This window comes from Micropterus salmoides, unplaced genomic scaffold, assembly GCF_014851395.1.
Source record: "Micropterus salmoides isolate LMB-PRFRI ecotype aquatic unplaced genomic scaffold, ASM1485139v1 Ms_hic_scaffold_16, whole genome shotgun sequence".
Lineage (NCBI taxonomy): Eukaryota > Metazoa > Chordata > Actinopteri > Centrarchiformes > Centrarchidae > Micropterus > Micropterus salmoides.
The window spans coordinates 31,405,728-31,418,342 of record NW_024040707.1 but is presented as its reverse complement, the minus strand read 5'-3'; the positions used below and the strand labels follow the sequence as shown (position 1 = coordinate 31,418,342).

The following is a 12,615-nucleotide window of genomic DNA, read 5'->3' as shown; positions in this document are numbered from 1 at the left end:
CTTCCTGACGGACAGGAAGCAGCACGTGAAGATGGGAAAAAATATCTCTGACTCCAGGATCATCAGCACCGGTTCACCTCAGGGCTGCTCAACGCTGACCACTGAAGACAGTGGAGATGGTCATGGACTTCAGGAAGAGCCCAGCCCCACCCTCCCCCGTCATCCTGTGTGACTCCCCAGTCACCACTGTGGACTCCTTCCGCTTCCTGGGCACCATCATACCCCTAGGACCTCAAGTGGGAGCTGAACATTACCTCTCTCACCAAAAAGGCCCAGCAGAGGATGTACTTCCTGCGGCAGCTGAAGACGTTCAGCCAAAGACAATGATGGTGCACTTCTACACTGCCATCATTGAGTCCATACTCACCTCCTCATCACTATCTGGTACGCTGCTGCCACTCCCCCCTTTCAAATAATACAATCGTCTCTGCACATGTAAATATCATATCCTCTTCCGTTGCAATACGTCTGCACAACATAAACCAGAGTAATGCACATGTAAATATATCCACGTTGTTCTTTCTCTGCAAATAGTTGTATTATTTTTCTCAATTTCTATTATTCTTACATAACTTGCATTTGTTTATTCCATATTTATATATTTCTCAATCTATTTATGTCATCTGTATGTTTGACTGCATGTAGCACCTTATCACCAAAGCAAATTCCTTGTATGTGTAAAACACTACTTGGCAACAAAGCTCCTTCTGATTCTGATTAGGTTATCCCCTTCATGTACATATGACAAACTAAAAAGAACATAGCTTGTGATGTGTTTTATTTCCAGTTCATCCTTTTTCTGGCAGTTCAGAACTTGAGGAGTACCATTTGCAGATTCATCACTATCTTCATAAAAGTCAAGTAGCTTGCACTACACTCCATCAGACACAGAAAAATATCTCACGCACGCTGGAAAGATTTTTCTGTTTCCCTTGTTTGAGGCGTCGGTGGCAACAGAGTAAAACACAGGCTTACCTTCAGTCGGGGATAGATCATTGAGCATATCCCGCACAGTCTTTGTTCATAAAACACTCATTGTGATCACCTCAGCTTTCGTTCTTACCAAATGCATCTTCTTCACAATATTTGAGCCATGAAACAACGCACCGTTTAGCTTAACAATGCAGTAGGTGCTGTTGTAGCTGAGTCCATGTTTGACAGTGTGATACAAGTACGAGGCTTGCCGCTATTTTGTCAATTTCCACAGTAGCTGCATTCAACGTTATTAAACGTATACTGAGGAACGTGATTGGATGATGACAGGTGTCAGTGACCAATGTCAAGTGTTGTGATCGGCACTGCTGGGACGACTTCAACGTCGACAAAACGTTTTTTTCAAGGGAAACTGTGGTGCCTCGTACACCCTGTTGTGAACACAAGCGCACTGCATTTTCCTGCCCTTTTAAAACCATTGTGTTTACAAACTTGTCGCAGCTGACTGGGTAACACCTGTGACATGCCCACCAAACAGGAAAAAACATACCTTAAAGCCCATTGCGGAAAGTTGCACAACGTTGCAAGGAAACATGTCGTTCGATCAGAAAACGTTGCAAACCAGTGCTAAACGTTTTGAGATTGAACTCGCCCAAGCTGTTGCTGTTGTATTAGTCAGTAGCCGTGTTTCCATCAACATTTTTTAATGTGCATTTTGAAGTATCTCATTAGAAAAGGTTGATGGAAATGGCAAAATTCGAAAAAAAAAACTTAATTTTGCAAAAAAATTTTACACTCGCTTGGGTTGGTTTTTGCCTTTGTCGAAAAAGAGTAAATGCCTAAATGGGAGATGGAAACACTTTTTCCGGATAAGTTCTGATGTAGCAAACTTGTAACTCACGACTGATCAGCTGTTTCTGCTGTCGGCGTCTTGACCGGTTGTGCGGAGTTCTGCATGCCTGCCAAGAATTTCATGCACCTCGTGGCTGGTGACGCTCATTTGTGCTGAGAAAAGAGGTGGATGCAAATTTTGGCAGGTTACGTTCATCATCTGTTCTGCCAAATTATGCATTCACCTCTTAAAGGTCCTTTTCAGATACTTTGCTCTGCACACTGATCAAACGGGGTTATCAACGCCTATTTTTGCTGAATCTCAATGAATGCTACTACTGAGTGTAATAAAGTATTAACGACTCTAAACGTTCATAGAATAGGCTAAATACTTAGAATCATTTATCCCCATTGATGAACCCCACAAAGGATATTGTAGCGTTTAAAAGCATTATTTAGAGATGCATGCAATTCTCGGGAGGCATGCAAAACTCGCATAATACCAGATATTCCCATTACGTACGGAGACATGGCTAGTAAGAGTTTGCCCGTTTGAAACACATTTCTGGGACAAGAGAGGTCACGTATGGGACAAATCAATTAAGCCTAATATAAGGGACATCCCGGCTAATACGGGACAATTGGCAACCTTTTTATAGCCAGTCTATGTTGGCAACCCTAAATAATAGTGAAAATAAATGATTGCACTTCTTGCTGGGAACCCCCTGATCTAGCATTTTAGTCAGCCACACACCTAGAGTTCAGTGGCGACAAAACGTAGCAAAACGTTTATTTCAACGGTAACGGTGGTGCCTTGAACACCGTTGTGTACGCAAGCGTGCTGATTTTTACTGCCTTTTTAACACCGGTGTGTTTACAAACTTGTCACAACTGATTGGGTAACATCTCTGACACGCCCACCAAACTGGAGAAAACATGAGCAAGTTCCATCTCAAAATGTTTTTCACCAGTTTGCAACGTTTTCAAGCAATTAGGCTCAGTGTATAAATGTGAGTGTGAGAATGTGAGAGGATCCAAACAATGGTTTAATCAACATTCTGATGCAATCGTTTGGCCTAAAACCCAGCAGGTTTACACTTGAAGGGAAACACTGGAATACATTAATACTCAACACATCACAAGATAAAGGAATAAACAAACAAACAAAAAAAAGCGTTTTTTGACCGGAACAGACCGGAACCGCAGCATGTAATGTTGGACCGGAAGTTAGCAGCTGTTCAAAACAAAGTTGGCAGGGTTTAATAACGGTTCTGTTCGCGCTTTTGTGGCGTCAATAAATAGAAACACACGGTGTTAAAAACACAAGAGAGCCGTGTTGAACCTAGAGGAAGAGTCTGTAGTTAAATAAAACGCTACTCGGCGAACAGAGCATGAAAACTAAGCTCGGAACGATTTGCTCCGTTGAACGCAACTCCTGTAACAGACCGGAAGTTCGGTGTAACAGACGCGATACAGGAACGGAAGCCGGGAGGAGAAGCGCCAGAAGAAAGATGAGTCAAAATGTTGTCACTGCGAATTAAACGGCGTTTATTTAGTGTAAGAAAGACCGCGTCGGGGCTTCAGACAGCCTCCCGGTGTACTTTAAGTAACGGAGTGACGGAAACGACGCGCGTGCTTTGACGTTTCTTCATGGCTTTCATGTGTGTTAATATTGGCACGTTCCTGGAATTATATTTCGGTTTCGCGTTTCGTTGAACCTGTTTCCGGTCGCGGTACGTATACCGCAGGTGAAGACATGGACGCGGTTCACAGGTACAGGTATATGGGCTTTTACTACATCTAATAAATGCCATACCATTTAAATATATTAACATTAAATAAATAAGGAAGCTGGGGTTTAATTAAACCACCCACAGCCCTCTTTATTGTTAGTTCTACTTCTCAAATGTAGATTTTTTTATATGTTGTGTTTAATAAACTAAATGTGAGTCAGGGCATCATGAAATCATAGGTAAAATAAGCGAAGTTATTAACTTTAGTGTCAAACTTGTGATCTGTGAGGTTGCTTCGGGGACAAATAGGCTCTTAAATCTCCTCCTCTTGTTATACCATTAATCAGAATCACCTTTAATCACAAGGTATGTAAACACATAGGAGGACTTTGACTCCGGTTTTACATTACTCGGTGCTCATACACAAAACAAGCATAAACTCAACAAAAACACAAACTACAAAAAATCAACACATGCACAAAACCATAGACACCAAGACAATAATGTAGTGAAATAGTGCAAAGGATGCTGGAATAAATACATATTGTGCAGTAATTATGCAATATTATATGTACATGAGGTAGGTGGGTGATAAATACAGTATGTAAATTATGAACAGCTACTCAGTTGGTTATTGCACAGGGATTGTTGTTGTGTGGGATCTGCAGTGATGTTTCCTGACTCTGGACATAAGTCCTGAATGGAGGACAGGTTGGCACCAATGATCTTTTCTGCAGTCTCTGTAGGCTGTCCATGTCCTATTTGGTGGCAGATCCAAACCAGACCGTAAACATGTTAACCGTGTTCCTAGATTTTATATAACACAAACTAATTTAGCAATTAATTTGATGCAACAAAAAAATTTAAGCTTTAATAGGAGGTAATATAACAGGCCCAGTCTTAAGGCTGTTGTTATGTTAATTGATATAACACTTTGAGTTATAATTAAATTACACAAACAAACTGCTGCACAGTGAGGCCTGCTGGAGAGGCCCGGTTGGTAATCTGGATTGATAACCATGGTTAGCATTGTGGATCATAAGTTTATTATTAATTTAAAGTTGTAAAGATTTAGACCTTTTATTGTTTGGGAATGTCTCATTTGACATGTCAGCAGAGAACAACAACATGTCGTCAAATGAATTCATCTTAATGTTAAATGTACCTTTTTAATCTTACTGACATGTTTGTGTTTTATTTCTCTCAGTGGGACTGGCGTCTTCTACCAGGCGATGCCTGCTGTCGGAGCCGATGGAAAGAACATCATGAAACTGATTCCTGTACAAATGGTCAACGGACAGTTTGTCCAAATTCAAATAAGCAAACCCAAAACTGATCCTACGCCACAGAAAGCTGTGAGCATAAACTTTGCAGCGTTGAATCCTTCTGCCACTCAGCAAACTGTCAGTAATCAGTTTTCCCTCGTGAATGGCTCTGCTAATCAAGTAGGTTTGGATCTTGGAAATCCATTAAACAAACATCCATCACAGAAACAGACTGTATATTTCAAGGCAAAAGTACCTCAGATGGCAACACCTGCAGCTAACTGTGGGAATTCACTAAGACCTCCAAAGCAACTCCCAGTGACGGTTAAATCCCCGGCCCTCCCAAGAGGACAGTACCTTCAGATTCCCCCCAATGCACAAGTCCGGACAGTCCCAGCATCTGAACTCCCTCTGGGTATCAAGAAACAGATTTTCACTTCATCAGCTAGCTCCCCTCCATGTTCAGGCCTGCCCAGCGTGGTTTACGTGTCACCTATCACCACCGTGAATCAGGGCGCTACTCCACCAGGGGATTCTGCACTTCAGAAGCTGCTTTACAATACACCAAACAAAACTTCACATGGATCAGTAGGCTCAAAACCACGTTTAAAACTGATTCCGACAGTTTCACAAAGGTCCAGCGGCCCCTTAAAGTGGGTGATTGAAGAAGAGGACTGGTCAATGGCTCCGACTCCTGACTTTATGAAGTCTCCTTCTGTTACTTCAGAGATCCTTAGGGCTGTGGCAGAGAGAGAAAACGCCACCAAGCACCAGGACGTCATCCACAAACCGGCATCTCAGCCGAGTCCGGGCAGAGGTGGGCAAGAACAGGAAAACGCCTTGGTCATGTGCAACGGGAAGGTGTTTTTTGTGGCCAAAAAGTGCAGCCTGTCACCTAAAATGCGAAGAAGCCACGTGCCCACAGCAGCAACAAACAGTTATGAGTTCAACAAAACCGCCATATCTTCATCCCAAACATCACTCTGGTCAGCTGCACCTAAATCAAAGCCGGACTTCAGGATTATCATTCCAGATGAGTCTGATGAAGTGATCGACCTCTGTGATGATGATGCTCAGGATGACTCGTCTCAACCAGCAGCAGCAGTCCCTCCTCTGGATGAAGATAATGTAATATTTGTGTCGTATATTCCACCCAAATCTGAGTCTGGATCAACACAAAAGTCGAGACTAAAAACACAAAAAGCACCTCTGAATGAAGCAGATCAGACGGCCGCGAGCAGCTGGAACAGTGACACGGAGCTAAAGAGTCTGGATGGTACAGGTGACTGTGGAGGCAGACAGGAAGTCAACGACCTTAGAGATAAAATACCTGGCCAGAGCACTGTGCAGAATGTGACGCAGAATGTCTGTGGCTCAACAGTGGTGAACGTGCACGATAATGAGGGCTCAAACACCAGCAGCCAGCCGAGCTCCTGTACCCAACAGCTGCAGAGCGTGGAGGGTGATGCAGCAGATCCCAGCAGCTCTGACAGACACAAAGGAAGATGCTCTCCTACAGAGCAAGACACCCACAACATGGAGGTGAGGGCACTTAATTACTTTGAAAAACTCTTTGATAGAAATGTTTTCATGCACGGAATTGTTAAGATACTAATTGCACAGTCAGGGTGGAGCATGTCACCACGCACCACATCTGTACACGCACAATGTTATCATCCTAACAGGTAAAAAACAAAAAAAAACAAAGGTCCGTTCACATTACACTTCTGTCCTTTAAATAGTAGCTTTAGTTTGAACTTCCTCTGAAGCCAGCGCGAGAATTAAATTCATGCATACGTTTCCTGTTCAGATGCAGCTGGTAAGCTGACACTGATGCACTGCGTGTGGATTGGTTGTTAAAGGTTGTAATTCTAGCGCCTTTCATCATAATATTTAGTGCATTATCACACTCACACACTGTTTACAGTCTGTGTCATGCCAATCAATATTTATTTATTACACATCATTTATTCACATCACAGCCTATTTTTGGGGCAGAGTGCGGAGAAATGTTGTTAAACGGAAACACAATGTTAACTGTTTAAAGGAGACCTATTAAACTGCTTTTCCAGACTTGTATTGTAGTTCTGTAACTCCTGTATGGCAGCTTTGCATGACTCAAAGTTCAAAAAATATTTTATTTTCTTATACTGACTCTTCATGTAGGGCTTCATTTCAGTCTGTCTGAACAGGCTGTAGATGCTCCTGTCTCTTTTAGGCCCCCCCTCTCAAAGCCCACGGTCTTCTGATTGGCCAAGACCTGAAGCATGTTACCAGTAGTGATGGCAAGTTCGTGGCTTTTGACAGACTTAAAATCTCGTTCATTAAAATGAACTAATCTTTTTTTTGAGTCATTTCATTCATTTCGTTCATTTGAACTAGGCTGGTTATTGTGGCGCTGCAGCCCTCTAGTGGGCGATTAAAAAAACAGCGCTGTTCTCAAACACGGAAGGCTGCCTGGCTTGCTTTATTTGACAAAGTATAATGCACAAATTCACCTCTTGATTACTGTATATCACAATTATATAAACCCCCCTGGGCCCACAACCAAATTCAAACCATGTAAAAACCACAGAAATATGTTGTCAATATGTAATCACCACTACTCCAGCTAAATCCTTCCATTCTCACAATCTTTCCTGAGTATACAACCTGACCAGCCATATAAAGGCTTATTTATATAATTACTATCATTATCTCTGAAGTGCTCATTCAAACAGCAGCCTAACGTCCCTATAATAAGATACACTATATGAATAAATACTTATTAAAATTCAACCAATTTAATTATCCGGGCCACATCAGGTCCGGATTCTGACGACAGAGAAACACACATGAGCTCTCAAACACTGCAGGTTGTTCATCAGTCAGGAGCTGTTAAACAACAGCACGACTCTGTTGGTAAATAAAAAGGACAAGTTATGTTGCGTTCTCTGGCGGACCTGGATCAGCTGTTAGCTGTTTACAGGGCTAACGCTAACGTTGCTATGTGGCTGTGTTTTAATGTCCGGGTCTGTTTGTTTTGGAGAGGAGACGACCTCTGAGGTAATTCGGCTCCCGGTCGAACTCTGTCAGGGCTCTGAAGTGGAGCGGACCAAGAACAACTCTCATCAGCTGTTAGCTGTAATGTTAAACACTAGCAGGACTAAAGTTACGGTGCAGCTGTGTTAAAACTATAACTTAGCACAACATCACTGCGCTGTAATAATGTTATGCTTTATAAAATGTCACATCATTAACAAAATAGCTATATGTCAGTCCAGTGACTGTTACCTGACTACAGACTTGCCTCCAGCGGTGGCAGTCACTCAGCCTGCCGAATGAACGAAAGACTGAGGAGGACCCATGTGAGTCGTTCATTCCTGCTCCACAGTAGCTGTCACGTGACAAATGACTCAGACCTAGAGACCCACAGTTGAGAGTCGTGAACTAATCAATTCTGTTTCCTGTGCTGACGGAGCCCATGCAGCTGCCGTGTGATGAGTGAACGTAAGAGAAGCTCCTCCCGAGTCATATACACGATTAGGTCTTATGAACGAAACGTTCATTGAACGACACACCACTAGTTACCAGGCTGCTGTTGTTGCTGGGCGTAACAGGCAGACTGAGCCTTGCCATGCCGTTAGTGTGAGAGCACATGACCATATATGGCACACCGGCTCCCTCTGGCTCGGTAATATGTAGAACGGAGCCGTTGGTAGAAAAAGCACTTCAAAACAGAGCATTCAGAACAGGAGGAAACCTGAGGTTTTTGCTCACAGTGACTTCTTATAAATGCTTTAACCTCATTTTTTGAAGCTTTGGCCATGTTTAACATGAACATCCAACACTGTAACATTGTAGATAAGTAATGTGGAAAAGCATAATAGGTCTCCTTTAAGAAATTAAAAAGTTTCAGTTGTTGAATTGAGTTTATTGGCTGGCACTGTTATGCGGCATTCAGACCAAACGCAAATTTTCTCCTTGCGACGCTTTCCTTGCGTGAGTATATTCGCTGCAAGTGTTCACACACAAGGCGAGAAGGCGATTTTAACGCAATAACGTGAATGAACACAACTTGCCATTACTATAGCTGTATGAATCCTAAGTAAACATTTTGCTGTGATTAAATAGCAATAAACGGATTAAACCGATGCCGAAATAACTACAACATGATGCAGATTTGTTAAACATATGAATTTATGTTTTGTCAGGTCTGTCAGCAAGACAGCAGGACGACAACTTCTAAAATGCTTGTTTTCTGAATGGAGTTTGCATCGATCAGGGCTATTCTATGCTAACTTGGTCACAGTAAAGTAGATAGCTGGAATGAAGTTACAGACACATGTTTTCTGAACTCACCAGGTAGTTCAACTTCCTCGCTTTCTTTTCTCCCAGCAATGTCCAGTTTTGTCCGGTTTTTATATAAATAGGAAGTCGTAGTCTGACAGAGCTAACGACACTAACAACAGTGGAACCGGATATGCACGGAAGCTAGCTGTTGAAGCCCCAGTGAAGATAAATCAACGTTGTAATCCCAAAAACTAAAAAGTAAAAATACTTTATATACCCCGCTCTGCCCGGCCCTCTCCACACATCGCTCTGAAGCCGTCGGTGACGTACGGACAATCTCAACACTGATAGGCTATTGCGACTCAGTGTCATGCGACTTTCTCGCTTGAGTTGAAAATATTCAACTCACGCGAATTCCTTTGCGTTGCCTTCGCGTCGTCGGCCCCGCTCCCTTCGCGTCACTTTGCGCCGCCTGCATTGGCTTTGTATATAACAGTCTGCAAGCACCATTAGGGCTGTCCTCTCTGAATGTAACCTGGGGCAAGTTCAATCTCAAAACATTTTGCAACGGTTTCAGATTGAACAACTTGTTTCCTTGAAATGTTGTGCAACATTCCGCCAAGGGCTTCGAGGTATGTTTTCTCTTGTTTGGTGAGCATGTCAGAGGTGTTACCCAAACAGCTGAGACATGTGTTGAAAAGGCAGGAAAATGCAGTGTGCTTGCGTATACAACAGAGTGTTTAAGGCATGTTGAAACAGTGGTGCCCCATGACTGTTGCTTAGCTGTGATGTCTTGCTTGATGTCATAAAGAACATCAGCATTTTAATACTGTTATTTTTAGCATGCTGACATTAGCATGTAGCTTGTAGGCTTTTTTTATATATCGTTTGTATTTTAAAGAGTGTTATTTGTTTACTTGCAGACAACAAGGACGACACCAGAATCCCGTCAAATAGACGACCTCCTCCTGAGACGGCTATTTGGGATAACAGCTGATGTGAAAATACGGCTGCAGAGGATCGATGAAGCCTCCACTGGGTCCGTCTATGCAGATCCTCCACAGGAGTCAGCGGAGGATCATCAAGAACTAACAAGCAGGTTCACAGAACTGTTTTCACAGGACCTTCAAAGTCCACATGAAACCGACAGCTGTAACGGTCTCATCGTTGTCGGACCTCCGGAACAGGAACCGTCAGCAGACCATCCCGCTTCACTTCCTCACACAGACAGTGAAACCTTTAAATGTTCCCATTTTAAACTGAACACACAACACCTGTCAGGTCAAAGTTCACCTGAAGAATCATGTGATGTGGAATCAGAGCCAGTGATTGGCTATGTGGAACCCATAGAGGAGGACTTCCTCAGCGCCGATGAAAATGACATCCCCAACTCACAAGACGCTGCAGTCCGGCCTCAGGCTCAAAATCATGTGGATCTGAGTACGAACACCAGGAGGATGGGAAGAATGAGGAAACGCACGAGGTGTCCGTGCTGCATCCCCAGCGCCAAGTCAGAGGAGCCAGAGAGGAAGTGGGCGTGGACGGCAGAGCAGACTGGCAAAAAAGGGGGCAGAACAAAGGGTGTGAGGAAAGAGGTTAAAACATCCGGAAGGATCAGCTGTCTGACAGCAGAGACGCAGCAGGTGTGTAAGACGTACGCGCTTCCAGCCGGTGGCACTTTAACGTCCATGGACTCTGACGAACTAACACGCCACGAACAGATCAGGAGACTCAGAGTGCTTCTGAAGGAGAAAGAGGCCGCTTTAGAACTAATGAGGAACACATGACCGTAGACTCTACTATACTAACAGATGTTTTGTTCTAAAGTTATTGAATTTATCTTTATCATATAATCTGCTGTTGCTCAACAAGGACTAGCCCAAGTACTGGCTTCAGCACAGCGTCATGGACATACCTGACCTGGATGTACCTATGATGGCCTTCAGTTTCACAGTGGTGTGGTACACAGGTGTGTCCAAAGCTGGTATCTAAATTGTGTATATATTTATAAACTGTATAAAACACTGCCTCCATTTCCATTTTATCACCGCGATGCTAGAGCCCATTGTCTTATGAAGAAGTACTTTACTTATCCCTCTTGGGTTAGATGGATTGAAAATATTTAAGAAATAGTTCCACCATTCCATCCACACTGACTCCGACCACCATGTCTGGTGACAAACTCACATAATTCTGCGTAGGGTACAAGTATTTTCCCATCACTGCGGAGCTCTATATATTCATAGTTAGGCTCTGGCGATATCAAGGTGTTACAGTATACCAGGTATTTAAGAACCCCGACAGTATTACTGTCAATCCCGTCACAAATCCAGATGCTGCTCTTTCAGTCTCAGCTGCACATTTACTGCTGAACTTCCCTGCTCACCTGTTCCTCGGCTCACCTGCCACTCACTTGCTCTCAGAGTCAGTGTGGACTCACATCTAGTGTGAGAAACTGAATGCTTCAGATTTAGTTAGTCATTAATAAGCATTTTGTATTTAAGGTATTTATCTTTAAAACAATGAGTGTGTAATGTAATTCCATTTATGTTTATGAAATACTAATATTTATATTTTGTTAGAGTACTTGTGCTAATAAATGCATTGGTTGAAATAATTCATGTGGTCTTGTAGACCGTTGTATTATTACTTCTGTTACTGGACACAGGGCCTGAGAGCGGTGAAGTTGGGTCACTCTGGCCATCAAATCTTTTGGTCCAATTCTTTAAAAGCAAGATATCTCTGACTACAGGCCAGATGTCCACAGTGTTTACTGGGTGTGGAAATCAGTGATTCATCTTTCTTATATGTATTCCTGTAAAATCAAACTTTCTTTCAGTCGTGCATTAGAAATATTGGGCTCTGGGTCATATTACAGAGCCACACTTAATCTTAATGGTCAGAAGGTTTTATTTAGTTTAAATGCTTTTTCCTGTTGCTGGTTGGATGCTGTGGATCCTGATGGTGTTTCACAGCTTCCTGCAACTGAGCTGCAGTAATGTACTTTTGAGGTTTTGCTGTTCATCCATAGTTTGTCTTAAGATCCAACCCATTTCTTCTACATGAAAGAGATGTTTTCTACAGAAAACATTTACTGCACGAACCAGCTCCACCCCAGAAGATGGTGCAAAACGCTGTTTGGTTTTTCAAATAAAAGCACAGCCTGACATTTCTATTTTCTATCCAGACAGAGCAATAGTAGTTTGACTAAATCACCGTGGAGAGAAAACATAAGTAAGACGTGTCCTCTGTCAGACTTCTGGTAGACGCTAGTGATGGGCAAAGCGAGGCTTTGTGAAACATTGAAACGTTTGAAGCAATTGTGCTGGAATTGTCGAGGCTTTGAAACACTTCGACACCCGTCTCCACGGTGACACTTACTGGTCACTTCTGATATCGACACATCTTGGTAATGGTTTCATTGAAACAATGATTGACCTGCGTTTACAATTCTAAACGCTTTATCAATACATGACCAACAGGATTTTGGAGAAATCACCATACAACAAACACACAAATGCTTTCAGGTTGTCAGAGACAGCAGATGGGGATTGAAATAAAAGTGTGTTGTTTAATAAGTA

At 42.7% G+C, this 12,615-nt stretch overlaps 1 protein-coding gene across 3 annotated transcripts; it reads left to right on the top strand.

The window, feature by feature from the left end:
• The first annotated feature begins 3,236 nt into the window (after positions 1–3,236).
• On the top strand, positions 3,237–11,655 carry lrif1 (ligand dependent nuclear receptor interacting factor 1). Of its 3 annotated transcripts, XM_038723592.1 has the most exons (4): positions 3,237–3,543; positions 4,705–6,044; positions 6,144–6,304; positions 9,958–11,655. In XM_038723592.1, the coding sequence occupies exons 1-4, from the start codon at positions 3,521–3,523 to the stop codon at positions 10,819–10,821; spliced, it is 2,388 nt and encodes a 795-aa protein (XP_038579520.1). In that variant the 5' UTR covers positions 3,237–3,520; the 3' UTR covers positions 10,822–11,655. The 3 variants fall into 3 exon arrangements, with proteins under 3 accessions (XP_038579520.1, XP_038579519.1, XP_038579518.1); XM_038723591.1 differs by having other exon boundaries at positions 3,238–3,537; positions 4,705–6,304; XM_038723590.1 differs by having other exon boundaries at positions 3,238–3,543; positions 4,705–6,304.
• Positions 11,656–12,615: the final 960 nt, after the last annotated feature.